The sequence below is a fragment of the Erinaceus europaeus genome, chromosome 8 (genome assembly GCF_950295315.1).
Source record: "Erinaceus europaeus chromosome 8, mEriEur2.1, whole genome shotgun sequence".
Classification (NCBI taxonomy): Eukaryota; Metazoa; Chordata; class Mammalia; order Eulipotyphla; family Erinaceidae; genus Erinaceus; species Erinaceus europaeus.
Genome location: NC_080169.1, coordinates 22,149,028 through 22,167,227, shown reverse-complemented (window position 1 = coordinate 22,167,227; position 18,200 = coordinate 22,149,028). Strand labels below are relative to the sequence as shown.

At 41.1% G+C, this 18,200-nt stretch overlaps 1 protein-coding gene across 3 annotated transcripts in view; it reads right to left on the bottom strand.

Annotated features, from left to right (window-relative positions):
• Positions 1-18,200, bottom strand: part of CPVL (carboxypeptidase vitellogenic like) — a 161,303-nt gene that overhangs the window by 116,021 nt on the left and 27,082 nt on the right. For all 3 annotated transcript variants that reach the window (XM_060196033.1, XM_060196035.1, XM_060196034.1), the window contains exon 3: positions 16,387-16,505. In XM_060196033.1, the coding sequence (XP_060052016.1) occupies positions 16,387-16,505 (119 nt within the window). The remainder of the gene's footprint in view (positions 1-16,386; positions 16,506-18,200) is intronic.

Below are 18,200 nucleotides of genomic sequence, written 5' to 3'. Positions count from 1 at the left end.
TAAATAACCACAAAATTTGGAGCTTAGAAAGTAAAGGTTTTCATGTTCAATGCTATAAGCTCAAGAGTTAATCATGTTATAGAGCACAGATGTTTGTGACACAACAACATGATGTTATGATATATAACAACAATTATGTCAACAATAATGGCATGGAGTAGATAGATGGTAATTCATACGGTGACATATTTGGCTCTGGGTTGATGAATGCAGTCCTCCTCCCACTCTGCCCCCCACTTGAAGGCATTCTGAACAAAACCACATTGCAAAACTTGGAAGTAAATGAAGGAGTAACAGCTAAATTTCATTTACAGTGTTGTAAAATTCAGGACATTAAGAATATTTATTAGTTTGAAGCTATAATTCAAGAGAGTATGGAAAAACAAAAACTACATTTATTTGATTGTTGTTTAAGTTTTTCTTTAACATGTCTTATATTATAAAAAGGATTTTTCCTTAATCTCCTTTTTACTTTTAAAAAACACTTTATTGGGAGTTGGGTGGTAGCACAGTGGGTTAAGCGGGTGGTGCAAAGCGCAAGGACCAGCATTAAGGATCCCGGTTCGAACCCCTGACTCCCCACCTGCAGGGGAGTCACTTCACAAGTGGTGAAGCAGGTCTGCAGGTGTCTATCTTCTCTTCCCCTCTCTGTATCTCCATTTCTGTCTGTCCTACTCAACAACAATCACATCAATAACAACAATAATAACTACAACAAGAAAACAACAAGGGCATCAAACGGGAATAAATAAATATTAAAAATCCACTTTATTGGTAAAAATAATGGGTGTATAATACACTTGTCATGTAAGCACAGTTGCTTATATTCCTATATTAGGTGTTTAAACACCACTCCCACTCCCAAATTAAGTCTTCCTTCTTCCATTCTTTATTTTTAATCTTTATTTTTTAAATAGAGATAGCCAGAAATTGAAAGGGAAGGGAAGAGAGAGAGAGAGAGAGAGAGAGAGAGAGAGAGACCTGCAGCTCTGCTTCACCACTCACAAAGCTTTCCCCCTGCAGGTGGATAACGGAGGGGTGGGTTCAAATCTGGGTCCTTGTGCATTGTAATATGCATGTTCAACTAGGGGTGCCACTACCCAGCTCCTCCCTTACTCCATTTTTAACTGGGTCGCCTTCATCCTCTGAAACCCTTCTACCTTCCCTCTTTAGGTTTTTTTTTTTTTAACTTGGCTACACTGGTATATGTGCTACGGGCATCTGAATGTCAGTCAGTAGATCATTTTGCCAAAGAGTGTGAAACTCTATGAACTGATCTCAAAATATAAATAAATTAAACACTTAACAACAACAGCAAACAGGAACTGCTCCAGGGCTGAATGGAAGGCTATCTCCCACTGATGCATGCATCAGAGATTTAATGGTTATGGGCATGAATTCTGGAAGTCAAACTGCCACCACTGTCCTCTACAACTATTCAATTGCATAGCTCTCCGTGACCTTGGGTGTGTTACTAAATTTGTCTATCTTTCAGCATCCCCTGCTTTAAAACAATGGTAATAGCAATCAATGTCTGTCACAGAAAAGTATTGGCAGATTCAAAGAGTTAATAGATGTAGAGAACTTAGAGCCTTTCCCAACATATCTATTTTAAGCATTATTTCAAATTATCTTTTTGGTGAGGTGGGAAGAAAGGTGGTAAGTTAATGATGATATTTATGGATACATTAGATTGAATGTCTACAGAAGGTCTCTAATGAGGCAGTGATAACAAGAATTCATATACTTTGACTTCCAAAATAACTCATGGGTAGTGCACTTCATTGCCAAGCACATGAATCAGATACAAGCCTGACCCCACTGCACTGAAGAAAGTTTAGTGCTGTGGTATATCTTATCTTCCCTTCCCTTCCCTTCCCTTCCCTTCCCTTCCCTTCCCTTCCCTTCCCTTCCCTTCCCTTCCCTTCCCTTTCCTTTCCTCTCTTCCCCTCCCCTTCCCTCCTTTCTTCTCCCCTTCCCTCCTTTCTCTTCCCCTCCCCTTCCTTCCTTTCTTTCCCTCCCCTTCCTTCCTTTCTCCTCCCTCCCCTCTCTTTCCCTCCCCTTCTTTCCTTTCTCCTCCCTCCCCTCTCTTTCCCTCCCCTTCTTTCCTTTCTCCTCCCTCCCCTCTCTTCCCTCCCCTTCCTTCCTTTCTTCTCCCCTCCCCTCTTTTCCCCTCCCTTTCCCTCCTCTCTTCTCACCGCCCCTTCCTTGCTCTTCTCTCCTCTCCTCTCCTCTTCTCTCTCTCTCTCCCTCTCCCTCTCCCTCTCCCTCTCCCTCTCCCTCTCCCTCTCCCTCTCCCTCTCCCTCTTTTCCCATTTCTCTCTCTTCATCTAAATAACATCAGCTTGGAACAGTGAAGCCTAATAGAAGAGGAAAAAAAGAAGGAGGAGAAAGAGGAAGGAGAAGGAGAAGGAGAAGAAGGATTTATATGCTTAATTAAAAAGGAAAGACTCTGTTAGCTGTCATGTTCAGGCAAAAATTAGTCAAGTTGTAGACCCCCTGGAATATATCTAAAATAGGCCTACTAGCTTTTTCCAAAATGGAAACCTGTCGTATGCTTTACATTGGCTTGTTCTAGCCCTCCCCCTCCAAGAGAATTGGATGAGTCCTGTTAATTTCGCGGGCCTGCTTGGCCCCGCCCCAAGGGACCCTGGGAGAGAGTTCCGGAGTTCGAGAGTGCCAGAGTTAGCCAGAGTTCCTGATTTCCTGAGTCCGAGAGTTCCTGAGTTCCCCAGTGACAGAGTTCCTGAGTTCCGGAGTTCGAGAGTGCGAGAGTGCGAGAGTTTCAGAGTTCGAGAGTAAGAGAGAGGGTTCCTGAGTTCGAGAGTGCCAGAGTTCCTGAGTTCCTGAGTTCGAGAGTTTCAGGGTTACAGAGTAAGAGAGAGTGCCAGAGAGACAGAGTTCCTGAGTTCCTGAGTTCGAGAGAAAAGAGAGTTCCTGAGTTCGAGAGTTTCAGGGTTACAGAGTAAGAGAGAGTGCCAGAGAGACAGAGTTCCTGGGTTCCTGAGTTCCAGAGTAAGAGAAAGAGTGCTTGCGCCGCCGCAAAGAGAGCAGAGTTCTGTTTGGTGATTAGTTTGTCTTAGTTTGTGAATCGTTGTTCCTGAATAAAGAAATACAGCTTCCCTGCCCAGCCGTTGTCTCCGCGTCTCTGTTACCCCGCCGTGAAGCTAGCTGGAGCCATCCCGAAATTTTAACAACAGAAACCCTAAATCTCATCTGCTATATTCTTGCCTTTAGGTTCCTGACTATTAAACAATTTGTTCTGCTTTATATCTTGTGCTTTGTGCCATGTGTGTTTAACCCTTGCACCACCGCCCAGCCCCCTGTTCTGCTTTATATCTTAATGCTTTTTCAGCCACCAAGTTGCAGGTGCTACCATGATGCCAACCTGACTTCTCCAGACAGAATACCTCACCAATGTACTCTGGACCCCAACCTCTTCTAAGCCCTGACCCACTAGGGAAAGATAGGGACAGGCTGGGAGTATGGATCCACCTGCCAATGCCCATGTTCAGTGAAGAAGCAATTACAGAAGTCAGACCTCCCACCTCCTGCACCCCATAATGACCCTGGGTTCGTGCTCCCAGAGGGATAAAGAATAGGAAAGCTTTCAAGGGAGGGAATGGGATGTTGAACTCCAGTGGTGTGTATGGAATTGTGTATAACTGTACCCTTCTTATCCTGTGGTCTTGTTGTTATTTTTTATTTTATAAATTGAAAAAAAGATAGAATCAAAAGGAAAAAAAAGGACTTTGTTAATGACATACAAGTCAGAATAGTATTGCAAGAACTGATGATTAAAAAGGAACAAAGACATTTTAATATTAAAGGAGGCATAAAGGAAAGCTAAATATTGACCTAAGAAGTGTCTCTAACAACAGAAGAGGTACTTAACTCTGTTGTTCAGAACAAAAAAGCAACAATGGCTTTGCCTCAGAAGTCCTTTCAATTCTTCTGGTGACCTCTGGTGGCCAATTCATAAACCGGACTGCTCTTTGGTATTTGTTCCAAAATTGGGCTGGTGTAGTGGCTCTGCCTGTGGACTCTGAGAAATACTCAGTTTCTTCCTTATTTCAAAAAGAGCAAAGAAGATGGTACAGAAGATATGCTGCATGAGAAAATTTATGGAACTAAACTAGTATTAAAAACTATGCTGTTGCAGACGACCCCACCACTGTGTCCTGGAGTGCTACTTCTCCCAAGCTCTGCCCCACTAGGGAAAGAGAGAGAAAGGCTGGGAGTATGGATCGACCTGTCAATACCTATGTTCAGCGGGGAAGCAATTACAGAAGCCGGACCTTCCACCTTCTGCACCCACAATGACCCTGGGTCCATACTCCCAGAGGTATAAAGAATAGGGAAACTATCAAGGGAGGGGATTGCATAGGGAGCTCTGGGGGTGGGTATTGTGTGGAATTGTACCCCTCTTATCCTATAATCTTGTCAATATTTCCATTTTATAAATAAAAATTTCTTTAAAAAGTCTCTCCAAGAAGATGCCAAGATCCCTACGTGATCCCTCGATAATAGATCATCTTCATGTTGAAAGTAGGGCCTTCCTCTCCTCTCCAACTTGGCTTCACTATCTATGTCCACCCAACTCTTTCCAGTCTGAATTTATTCTTGCCAGAGAGAACCTTCTCCTTCTTCTCTTCTACTCTGTTTTCTGGATCTCCCTACCACTACCACCTTTACATCTTGAGAACAAAAATAGAATCTTTCTAAATTCAACCTTCAAACCAAGCATCCTACAATCACACTGACATCTTCTATAACCATACTGGAAAACTTGGGATATCCTTTTGTCTCTTTGTAAAATAAGCAGTTTTGGGGTCTGGGTGGTGGTGCACCTGGTTGAGTGCATATGTTACAAAGTGCAAGGACGAGGGTTTGAGCCCCCAGTCCCCATATTTAGGGGGAAAGCTTTGTGAGTGGTGAAGCAGTGCTCTTCCTCTCTATTTCTCCCTTCCCTCTTTATTTCTGGCTATCTCTATCCAAACCATAAATAAAGAGCATTAAAAAGAAAAAGAAACCTGCTCTGTTACTAAATAAGAATATACATAGGCCCTGGGTCAAACTGATGTGGTAAACAGTTCATTGTATTTATATATTGTCTTTAGGTTTGGAAGCTACTCTCTGCTCTAATCCAGTTTTGTAGTCCTAGTCTCAACTCTGACTACATATTTCCAGACAATATTCTTTGTCTACCTTCATGTTAACTATCTAGCTCAAACAAAAATTACTAAAGTCATGGACCCAGAGGAACATACCTAAAATAGACTTCTTAGCTTCTTACCACCCTAAAGTCCCTATTCTCACCTGCTCTATTCCTATTTTATGGTTCCTGTCTATTAAACATTTTGTTCTGCTGCTTCATATCTTAACTGCCTTTCAGACATCAATTTTAGATGTCACTGTGATTCCTTCCTGAACTCCCTGGGCTGATGACCTCACCAACATGTCACAGAACATCAATCCTCCAGAGCCCTAATCCAAAGGATAAACCTGCCAATGCCCAAATCTAGCAGAGAAGCAATTACAGAAGTCAGATGTCCCACCTTAATCACCCTAAGAAAAATGATGGTCCATACTCCCACAAGGGGAGAAATGTTAGGGGAAGATGACTAGAGAGCTCTGAAACCCAATTCCATCAGGACCCAGGAGGGATGAAAAAAAGGAAAGACATTGGGAAGTACTAATAGGTATAGGTGTGACTTAGAAAGGAAGAGAAGGCAGGACAATAGGGAAAAAAACAGGCAAAAAATAGATAGGTAGGTAGATAGACAGACAGACAGGCAGGCATATATGCAGATTGTTATAGAAATAATAGAGGGCCGGGTGGTAGAACAGCGGGTAAAGCGCACGTGGCACAAAGCACAGGGACTGGTGTAGGGATCCCGGTTCGAGTCCCCAGCTCCCCACCTGCAGGGGAGTCGCTTCACAGGAGGTGAAGCAGGTCTGCAGGTATTTATCTTTCTCTCCCCCTTAAGCCCCAGCAAGAACCCTGGGGGCAAAAAGAAAGAAAGAAAGAAAGAAAGGAAGGAAGGAAGGAAGGAAGGAAGGAAGGAAGGAAGGAAGGAAGGAAGAAAGAAAGAAAGAAAGAAAGAAAGAAAGAAAGAAAGAAAGAAAGAAAGAAAGACTAGTCAATCGATAATTTGTGACCTTAGAAGAACCACTAGAAGTTTCCAATAGAGACAATGGGGACATAGAGCTCTGGTGGTGGGAATGGTGTGGAATTGTTCCCGTTACCTGGTTAATTTTGTAAACCAATATTAAATCACTAATAAAAGGAAACTGCCCTGTTGTTCTTCATATGAATATTTCTTCCCAGATATGACTGCTCTCTGCTATGAGACCTTTTGTCCCTTCACGCCATCAAACCACTCCTACCTGTTCCATTCTCTCAGTCTCTCTTCTACATAAATGAGGAGAAATAACCTTCTACTCAGGCCTTACACTGAAGCTATAAGTCTAAATAATTGGGGGTGGAGGAAAGTAGACTATAAAATCTTGCTGTTCTCAGTACTTTCAAGTATCATGATTTTACTTTACATCCAGGTCTTATTGGAGTGAATCTAAGGGATCTTAGGAATGCCTACCAGTATTAGGGCAAGGTCTCTGGCCAATGCCCAGAGTTGGGCACATGTACTAGCCACCTCTTTCCTCCCATCCCAGCTTAGAATACTGTATTTAGTAAGAGAAAACAGTGACTAAGCCACGAGTGGATCCAAATCAATGGCACCTCTTTTTTTATTATTCTCTTGTGTTGCCCTTGTTGTTTTATTGTTGTAGCTATTATTGTTGTTGTTACTGATGTCATTGTTGTTGGATAGGACAGAGAGAAATGGAGAGAGGAGAAGACAGAGAGAGGGAGAGAAAGATAGACACCTGCAGACTTGCTTCACAGCCTGTGAAGTGACTCCCCTGCAGGTGGGGGCTCGAACTGGGATCCTTACACTGGTCCTTGTGCTTTGCTCCACGTGTACTTAACCCGCTGTGCTACCGCCTGACTCCCTTTCTATTTTTTATTCAAATGGCACCTCTTAAGAAATACAATTAGTAAATTAGTTAAGGTTCTCTTTGTACTTCTATATGCAGGGGGTTATCCTTTGCTTGGTTTAAGTAATGTATTTTATCGTAATTGTAGCCATTAGCACCCCAAGTAAATGTCTTGAATTCCCCCATGTATGTATGTTTGAATGGACTCCTATTTTGCCACACAGATTTCAGGTTAGCTGTTATTTCATCTGCTACACTAATGACACTAATCAAAGAAGAGTTTTGCTTTTTAAGAAACAGTTGATTTTGTGGCTAGAGTCACTAACTAGGCACCTAATAACATTTAATTCTACATATACACTCCCAACACACACAAATAACTTGCTTAGAAGAAACTGTCCTTGGTATCTCCATATAGGAGAAAAGGATTTAGAATATGCGCCAAGTGGTGGCACACCTGGTTGAGCACACATGCTACAATGTGCAAGGACCCAGGTTCAAGCCCCTGGTCCCCACCTGTAGGGGGAAAGCTTTGCAAGTGAAGCAATGTTACAGGTGTCCCTCTCTATCATCCCCTTCCTTCTTGATTTATGGCTGTCTCTATTTAAAAAAAAGAAAAGAAAAAGAATATGGCTGTGTCAAGAATTATGTAATCAGAAGACAGAAATGATACAGTCACTGTAAAAATTATACCATATCCTCATTTTGGCCCAGCACCAACATTCTACAGAAGTTTCTTGAGTTCACTCAGGAATGGTAAAATTGTATTTAAAATATGTATTCATTATAGCAGGGAGATAGCCATGAATACATAAAGAGAGAACTTCAAAGTAGTTATCCTGGGCTATGGGAACATGCCTATGGGTGGACAAACTCATGAGGTAGGGCTTTTGACTCTTCCAGGCAGAGGGCAAGACCGCTTTGGAGAAGGTCACTGATGAATAAGAAGTTCACTGAGATAACTGGTGTCATACTGGCCAACAATCTTGGGCAAGTAGAAATGACCTATCTGAGCATGAAGAGTACAAGAAATCAAAATAGGACAGGGGAACAGAAAGAAGCCAACTGTCTACTATAATGTCCCTCCAGCACCCTCTACTGACAAAACTTAATATGCTTGCTGAGAAGGAAAATTAAAAAGTGGTTAAATAGGGTAGAGTCAGAGTATAGAGATAACATAGAGACAGACATATATAGGGATGACTGATGGCTGGCTGGCTGATGACATAGTATTTCCAAGGTTCTAAGTGTCATAAGATTGCACCACTACAACCCAAAAGTATATGACATGAGATTGAACTAGTTATCTACTATATATAACACACCTCCAAAGTTAGTGGATTAAGAAAATGACAGTCGGGGGTCAGGCAGTAGTGCAGTGGTTAAGTGCACATGGCGTGAAGCACAGGACCAGCGTAAGAAAATGACAGTCATTTAACATCTCTCATACATCCTGTGGGTCAAAAATTTGAACGGGATTTCTCATGACATTATAGCCAAGATATCAGCAGGGGTTACAGTCATCGGAAGGTCTGATTTGGGTTAGATGACTGGAGAGTGGAGTCATCACCTCTCTCCCTTCATACACGGTTGTCCATATAATACTGTCAGCATCCTTCCAACAAAGATCTGGCTTCTCTTAAAGTAAATGACTGAAGAGACTAGGGCATTAGAAGCACTGTCTGTTATGGCGTAGCTGTGGAAGTCCCCCACTATCATCTCTGCTACAGTGTCCTGGATACCCTTGATTCCATATGGAAGGAAATTTCTTAGGAGCAAAGGCCACTGGGGACTGCCTTGGAGGACAGTTCTTCCAGAAGCCACTGATTCAGGGGTCCATTTGTTCAAGCCAGATACTGACTTGGAGCTCTAGAATGTTTGTATCCTTAAGTTGCACATTTAGTCATGTATGTCATATAGGCAATTCAACAGAAATCATAGACTCATAGAACATAAATCTAGAGAAGGGTCTTGAATATCCACTAGGGATCTGTGTAGGGGGCACACCTGGAAGAATGAACATATTACCATGTGAAAAGACCTGAAATCAAATCCTTCCCAGTCCCCATTTGTGGGGAGGGGGGTAAGGGTAGAGAGCTGTGAAGAAGATCCAAAGATGTCTCCCTCTCTATCTCCTGCTTCCCTCTTAATTTATCTCTTTCTCTATTAAAAAAAAAAAAGCCACGGGATCAGTAGATTCATCATACGAGCACTGAGCCCTAGCAATAGCCCTAGTGGCACCAAAAAAAAAAAAAAAAAAAAAGAGGGAGGGTCCAGCTCAATTGTACAGCTTTATTTTTATATGAGAAAACTAAAACCTGGAGAGTATAAATGTTCAGTTCCAGTTCTGGTCAGTATTGCAGAAGACCTGCAACTAGAATCTCGGCACCTTGACCACTAGTTTTCTCTCCTCAAATTCAAATCAAGCTCTGGGTGTCCGGGTCTTCTACACAGTGGATCAGAATTTCTGCCAGAGAAGTTAGACACTGAGGTGGGGAATCCTTCATGTTTGCAAAGCTGCTCAAAGTGTGTTGGTGAGTAATCACAAGTCTAGAAATCACTTTCCTCTACCACCTTGACAGTGACTCAAGGAATCTGGACATCCAGAGAGGGCAGGATACTTTCTACATGCAGAAGTCTATAAAAGCCTGAACTCTTGCTCCTTTACTCTCAAAGTAGGTTGTCCTACTGGCTCCAGGGACCCTTGGGAGCATGTTTACTCTCCCAGAGAGACTGCTTTTCGTTTTGGCCTAGGAACATCACACCCAGTATGTTAACCTGATCCTATGCTCTCTTGATTCCCCTGTATTTTATTAAAGCAGATTAGCAGCTACACGACTCTAAGAGGAAGGGAGCACACCCTCATATGTTGACCCCACTTGCCACATATGCCTCATCCTACCCACGCCTAGCAATTGCTCAATATCATTCTCATCTTTCTCAGTCAGCAGATATGGGAACATTCTCCTCGGCCAGAGGAGCAAAATGGGGCTCTTAGTAAAAGGGCCTACACCTAATTCTAAACATTTCACATTCTAACTCCTTGACATAATCTGCCAGTTTGGGCTGGATGTATCTAACAAGTTACCTATATTCTTGTTTCTATAAGACAAAGTCAAATACTGGCTATTTTTTTTTCCAATGGGAAGAATGTTCATTTAAAAAAATAACAATATTCTGTAGGTCTTTGGCTAAATATGCCTAGCAAGTCACCAATATATCTTTATCTCTAAAACAAAGTCTAAATATATTTTTTTCTTTTTAAAATGAATTGTTTTATTAATGAGAAAGGTAGAAAAAGAGAACCAGAGCATTATTTTGGTATATGTGATGCTGGGGACTAAACTCAGAGTCTCATATTGAGTGTACAATGTTTTGCCTACTATACAACCTCCCGGAAGACTAGACATCCTTTTCTTTCCTTTTTTTTTAAATTCTTCTTTACTATCTTTATTTACTTATTGGGTAGAGACCGCCAGAAATCAAGAGGGAAGGCATAGATCAAGAGGAGAGAGACAAAGAGACATCTGCAGCCCTGTTTCACAAGTCAGAAGTTTTTCCCCCTATCAGTGAAGACTAAGGGTTTGAACCTGGGTCCTTATGCATTGGAACATGTGCACTCAACCAGGTGTGCCACCACCTGGCCTTCTGAACATCTTTCTTCTACTGATAATATGATTTTTATCTTCCTGAATGTAAAAAAAAAAAATCCACAATTTCACATAGTACTTCCCGTAATCAGTAGCAATTAATACCCATTTTGGCTGGCATTCAGGTTCTTCCAGTTGTGAACTGTCCCCTATTTCTGGTCTTAAGCCTCTCAAATTTACATTACTTTTATCTTGTACAATAATAGTATTAAAGCTAAAATGATAATGATGATGGCAACAATAACAATGTAAGTCTACTTACTACTGACATTTTCCCATATTACCTTATTAATCTCGAAACCATTGTCTGGTGAGTATTTTGAACTTAAAACCAGTGCCCAAAGAACTTAAGAAATGTGTCAAAAGTCACAGTAGGAGCTAATATTTTATCCAAGTTTGACTAAGTCAAGAGCTGTCAGAGCTTTAATGACTGAATTTATGCCTTTCAAACCACCTTTCCTCAAAACCAAAACTTAACAGTCATGAATAAAGATTTCTTCATCAGAAATCTACTTTTAAAATTCCAGTTATGCCCATTTCTAGTTGAGTAACTTGGGACTAATCTCTGTGATCTTCTTTTATAAAATGAGGCTAGTATATAATGAATGTTCAATTAACAGTAGCTCTTACAATTGTTACATTTTTATTGGTTTCATTATACTTTTTATCTCATGCCAATTTCCTATTCATTTCTCTTGTAGACTGTGTCCCCCTGGCATACCAATTTCAAGTTCTGGAATCCATTATGTACTGATTTGTATACAATAACAGCGGAGACTCACACAGAGAACAGGAAAACAAAACTAATTTGAGAAACAGCATCCCCTAAATATTCAAAGGATATTACAAGTATGGCATCCTTCCTGAAGCTCTTATTTTGTTTACTCACTATTTTGGTAGGGGCTCATTTCTCTTCTGACACCAGCTGCTTCTTTGTAATAGTCAAAGAACAAATATTTCTGCCAGATGAAAGGAACTCTCCATCCAGGTGACCAAATCTTCTCCCCTTCACATTCTTTTTTTTTTTTAATATTTTTTATTTTATTTTATTTATTTATTCCCTTTTGTTGCCCTTGTTGTTTTGTTGTAGTTATTATTGTTGTTGTTGTTGTTGGATAGGACAGAGAGAAATGGAGAGAGGAGAGGAAGACAGAGAGGAGGAGAGAAAGATAGACACCTACAGACCTGCTTCACCGCCTGTGAAGCGACTCCCCTGCAGGTGGGGAGCCGGGGTTCGAACCGGGATCCTTATGCCGGTCCTTGTGCTTTGCGCCACCTGCGCTTAACCCGCTGCGCTACAGCCCGACTCCCCCCTTCACATTCTTTTATCTTCTCCATCTAAGCTGGCCTGCTGCATAATGTACAGCTCTATTGGCTCAGCAGAAATGGTAAGAGACTCCCTAGAGACCTAGCTCTGCAGGTAAGCTCCCTGGGAAACTGGTCTTAAAACAATTGGGCCCAATTGTCACATGATGACATCTGTTATTGGTCTGTATTTTCATCTCTGTACCTCTCTCAACTCCTAAAACTTAAGTCTGTCATTTTCAATAAAATACTATATCTATCTGTATATCATTTCTCTATTTGGCAGCTGCATTTTTATCATCATTTTTTTTATATTTATTTTCCCTTTTGTTACCCTTGTTTGGTTTTTTTATTGATGTTGTAGTTATTATTGTTGTTGTTATTGCTGCTGTCGTTGTTAGGACAGAGAGAAATGGAGAGAGGAGGAGAAGACAGAGAGGGGGAGAGAAAGACAGACACCTACAGACCTGCTTCACCGCCTGTGAAGCTACTCCCCTGCAGGTGGGGAACCAGGGGCTCGAACCGGGATCCTTTTGCCGGTCCTTGCGCTTTGCACCACATGTGCTTAACCCGCTGCGCTAATGCCCGACTCCCTGGCAGCTGCATTTTTATATCGCTGAGATTACAAACTGTATTTAGGATACACTCTAATGTAGTACTGAGCCCAAAAGGATATAACCTAGTCAAGGGATACAAAACTTGATCTTCAATTAGTTAAAGTGTGGGGAGAGGAATGTCTCCAACAACTCAGCTATTATTCAAACAATCAGAAGAAGCTATAGAACCATTGACCAAATTTACTGTCCCACAGCTTCATCTACATTCTGGACAAATCTATTCAGCTCCTGAGAGGCAACCTAAAAATAACTGGGTCTTTGTTTTGTTTTCAGTTGATCACTTCCCTCACCATTAGTTCCCAATTTTGCAAATTTGGATCAGAAGTCAATGGAGGATTGGTTTTGGGGGGAGGAGGAAATGGAGAGAGGACTAAGTCACTCTGAAAGAATTTAAAGGACAATCAAGGCTGTGCTCTTTGGGCCCCAATTTTAGTCTTCATCCAAACCAAGTGTATGGGACAACATATAGCTTTCATCTGAGTTTAGTGAGGCTAGAGGTTTCCTCCTGGTAAAAGATATGTGGCTGCTTTAGGACCAGGGACACATGAAAACAGGTTAATGGTCTGTAAATTGGAGTGGTGGTTTCTCAAGAGTCTATCGTTGGTTCACTCTACAAACTTGCTGGTTTTTCCTCCCATGTGATTTGGAATTTCTTCATCATTTATTATATAAAAGAAAACGTGAGAATCAATGTGAAAAACTACTATAAGCTAATTTTTTCAAGGACCCATGTAGAAGAGAAAGAAGGCCTCCAAAAATGTAAACACCTGTATATGAGGTTTAGCTATAAAATAGAGGATGAAGGTTGCAGATGAAACGACGGTTACTTATCAACTCACCTCAAAATGAGACTATCCTAGATTATCCTAGATTATCTAGGTGGGCCAAATCTAAGTACATATTTCCTTCAAAGTAGAAGAGGAAATTGAAAGACAAGAATCAGAGAAGGCAGTGTTACTTTGGAGAGGGGCACAGTGATGGAATGGGAAAAGAATTCAATGCACTTACACAAACTTTTAAGGTGGAAAAAGGGACCATGCCACAGAGGAGAGGCAGCTTCTAGAAATTGTAAAAGTCAAAGAAACAAATTCTCCCTTAGAGTTTCCAAAAGGACCACAGCCCTTCCAATATCTTAATTTAGTTTTGTGTTAGACTTCTAATCCACTGACCTGTTACATAATACATTTACTTCTTCAACCCACAAAGTTTGTGGTAACTTGTACAGCTGCAATAAAAAACTAATACAAAAATAAAGATTCAATGACACTGATAGATGTAATGCCCAATAGTTCAGATACATAGTATAATTTATTTTTTTCATTTCTTTCTATTTTATTTTATAAGACAGAGAGAAATTGAAAAGAGAGCAGGAGATAGAGAGAAATAAGACACCTGCAGACAGGCTTCCCAATTTGTGAAGTGTCCTTGCTGCATGTGTGCCTACCTTGGTGTGCCACCTCCCGGCTCCCTACAGTACAATTTCTGAACGGCATAAAATACATGCAACTTCTAGGAACACGAGATGAGTTTCTACCTGTTAGAACTAGGTCATATTTCTCAGCTTAATTTATATTACTTCTCCTTAAGACAGTCATGGTAGATATCTTTAGTCTTTTGTTTATCTCTGGAGATTCATACTCAACTCTGCTCTGTGACCTGGTCGACTGGCCTCTTAAAACTGGACTCCCTCACCTTCCGGGCTTCATTTGAATTCCACCAGAAGGAGATACCAGCTAGAGCTCAGAAAATGCTCAGTCTCTTCAATTTTGTGCCCAGGCATGGCATGTCAGTAACCTGACTCAACAGTAACACTGAAGAAGAAATAAGAGAGTCTGTCAAGGGCTCAGACATGGCTTCTCAAAGTCGGTAACAGCCTGAAGAGTACTATAAGACCAACCAAAAAGTATCTGGGTTCAGGTCAGTTGGCACAGCACTGGATTCATTCCCAAAAAAATATCTTGAAGTTCTCAACCTTTCTTTCAGGCTTTCCCTCAGCTACAATAAGAATATGAATTGTATCAGAGGCCACGGTTGAGAAAGCAGAAAGGAAAAAGTCAAGAAAATGCAACCCAATTGTACACCAACATAAGCAAATTTCATTTGAAAACTCCCCTGGATAAGCAACTTATCCTACTGTTACATATGCAACATTGCTATGTGCAAATTACATGTAAATATAAATATTACCCTCTACCAGGACATTTCTTTCTTTGTTTTCTCTAGTTGCTAACGTAAATCCAACTTGGGGAATGAAAATACAAATTACCTTGTGCTGGAATAACATTTGTTTATATCGCTCAGCACCTCTACTAATCCCCCCAACAGTATTCACAAACCTGAAGTGATTTGTTCATGCTGAAAAACTGTGTGACCTTCACCTAGGTTAGCTAGTGTTGGTAAAGTACTAGGGTATGTTCACCTATGTTTGAAGGTGATTCCCACACCCACCTGGGTTATTCGTTTGTTCTTTTTTTTTTTTTTTATCAGAGCACTGCTCAACTCTCATTTATAACGGTATAAGAGATTAAATTTGGAATTCTGAAGTCTCAGGCTTCAGAGTCTCTGCATAACCATTATCCCATTTTCCCTGGCTATTCCATTTACACTCTTATCCTAGCTCTCAAATCTTTTCACATCCATTACTTAAAAGCTGAGGGGGCTGGAGAGATAGTATAATGGTGATACAAAAAGATTTTCATGCCTGAGGCTCTAAAGTATAAGGTTCACTCCCCTATAAACCAAAATTCAACAGTGCTCTGGTCTCTCTATCTCTGTATCTTTTGTTATGTAAATATCTCTCATTTAAAAAAAATGGTGTATTACACCAAAGTAAAAGATTCTGGGGAAAGGCTTCAGGTCCTGGAACATTATAGCAGAGGAGGACCTAGTTGGGGTTAAATTGTTATGTGGAAAGCTGGGAAATGTTACACATATACAAACTGTTATATTTTACTGTGGACTGCAAACCATTACCCCCCAGTAAAGAAATTAAAGAAAAAAAAAAGACTTCACCTGGAACCTCACCAACCTCCCCAGAACTCTGCCCCACTAGGGAAAGATAGAAACAGGCTGGGGGTATGGATCGACCTGTCAACATCCATGTCCAGTGAGAAGCAGTTACAGAAGTCAGAACTTTCTGCACCCCATAGAGATCTTTGGTCCATACTCCCAGAAGGATAAAGAATAGAGAAGCTTCCAACGGAGGGGAGGGGATATGGAACTCTGGTGGTGGGAATTATATGGAATTGTACACCTCTTTTCCAGAATCTTGCCCATCATTATTAAATCACTAATAAAAAAATTTAAAAACCCTTATTCTGAAGAAAAGTGAGTTTGACTTTTTCTCTTCCATATCTCCTGCACATGGCTACTCAATAAGTAGGAACTGGATTCATAAAAGAATGAATGTATAACTGGCACCAAAAGAGGAAGAAAAAAAACGTATATAGGGCAGCCATAGAATACCACAATTTACTAAATTTAAACAGCTATTACTAGTCAGAGTCAAGAATCTCCCCACATGACCATGTCATCCTTGCCCCAGGTATTTCTAGGACAAAACAACAAAAATCTAGGAAGAAGACTCCCAGGAAGAAGGTAATAATATTAATATTCTGAATAGAACTGCAAAGAATTTTACAAATGCAACCTTCACCACAAACATTTGTTTCCTGTAGATACCAAGTTACTGGTACTTCTTTTTAGAGACAGAAAAAAAAAAAGAAGTTTAAAAGATTAAAATAATTTTTAAAAATTTTAGATTTGTTTATAAGCTGGCATCTTTATCTTGGAGCAGCTACAGCAAGCAGGCTTACCTGAGCAGGAAAGAACCAGAAGAAAAGGTTGCTGTTGTAGGTTTTATTCACAGTGATGTAACCTGCGTAACTCTTCACATTAGATCCTGGAAACGGAGCAACCAAGCTCAATTGTCTCCCTAGTGAGGGAAAAAATTTAACCAAGGATTAGAGAGATAATGCAGTGTTAGCCATCTCCATCTCAGCCAGACCTCTCCCAGGGGCCATTTCTGAGACGGCATGATGAGAAAGGCAACTGGCAAGAAAGGGACTCACTGTAGCCAGTTCCCATCTGCTATGGCCAACTTCACATCATCAGCATTAATAATTAAGGCAATGGCAGAGAGAGAGAGAGTAGCTCGAAGCTAAATTTTATAAGATATAAACTGCATTTTCTTTTTTTTCCTTGTTTTATTGTTGTGGTTATTATTGTTGTTATTGATGTCGTCGTTGTTGGATAGGACAGAGAGAAATGGAGAGAGGAGGGGAAGACAGAGATGGGGAGAGAAAGATAGACACCTGCAGACCTGCTTCACTGCCTGTGAAGCGATTCCCCTGCAGGTGGGGTGACGGGGCTCGAACCAGTATCCTTATGCCAGTCTTTGTGCTTTGCGCCACGTGCGCTTAACCCACTGCGCTACCACTCAACTCCCTAAACTGCGTTTTCTAAAGAGGAAATAAAATTAAATATCTCCAGCTCCACTGTCCACTCATTCATTTATTTTAGATACAGACAGGGACTGAGCAAAAACAGAGTAAAATAGACCACGGCATTAAAACTTCCTTTAATGAGAGAGGGGCCGGCCTCAAATCTGTATTCTGCATATTACAAAGCAGTGCACTATCCGAGTGAACTATTTCACCAACATCTCAGCTCCACATACAAATTCAACCAAGGGGCCACTTTGCCATGTGTGAGATAGCTGTTCATATCCAGTCGCCACTGCATTCAAGGAAACTTTAATGATGCAGCCTCTTTCACTCTCTCTGCCTCTCTGCTTCTATCCTAAAAGGCATTCATTCACACTGGGTCTCCTGAAGGTCAGGACAAGATGAAGTCACCTGATCTCAACATGGGTGAGGGGCAAGAAACATGACAGAACTGTGGAGTACTCAGCCCTGGTGAGGCCTGTGTTCTCCAAGCTCCATCTGTCATGAATACAAAAGGTCTGCCCCTTCTTTTTTAAACTCTTTTTGAAATAATTTTACTGGAAGAATGTAGATTCACAGGGTTAGGTTAGGTTATTTCCCCATGTTGCATGTCAACACCACCATCCCCCTCCCCAAACTGTCATACTCCTTCACTACAGCCTTTTTTGAAAAAAAAATTTTTTTAATTTATTTATAAAATAGAAGTATTGACAAGACCATAGGATAAGAGGGATATAATTCCACACAATTCCCACCACCAGATCTCCGTATCCCATCACCTCCCTTGAAAGCTTCCCTACTAGGGAAAGAGAGAGATAGGCTGGGAGTATGGATGGACCTGCCAATGCCCATGTTCAGTGGGAAAGCAATTACAGAAGCCAGACCTTCCACCTTCTGCACCCCATAATGACTGGAACTTCCACTTTCTGCACCCCATAATTACTCCCAGAGAGATAAAGAATAGGGATGTCCCTTCCGCTCTAAGGGGAATGGATTGAGCAGACAGGAAGCAGAGGTAGTTAAGGATAGAGGGAAGAGGCAAGGAGTAAGACTGGTGGCCTAGTAGCTATTCAGAGCAAAACAGGACAACCAATTTTGCTATAATAGCAAGACAACAAGGCACATGGTTTGGGGAAAGGAAATGCTCATATAGCTTAGACTGCTCAGACTAGTATACACAGTTC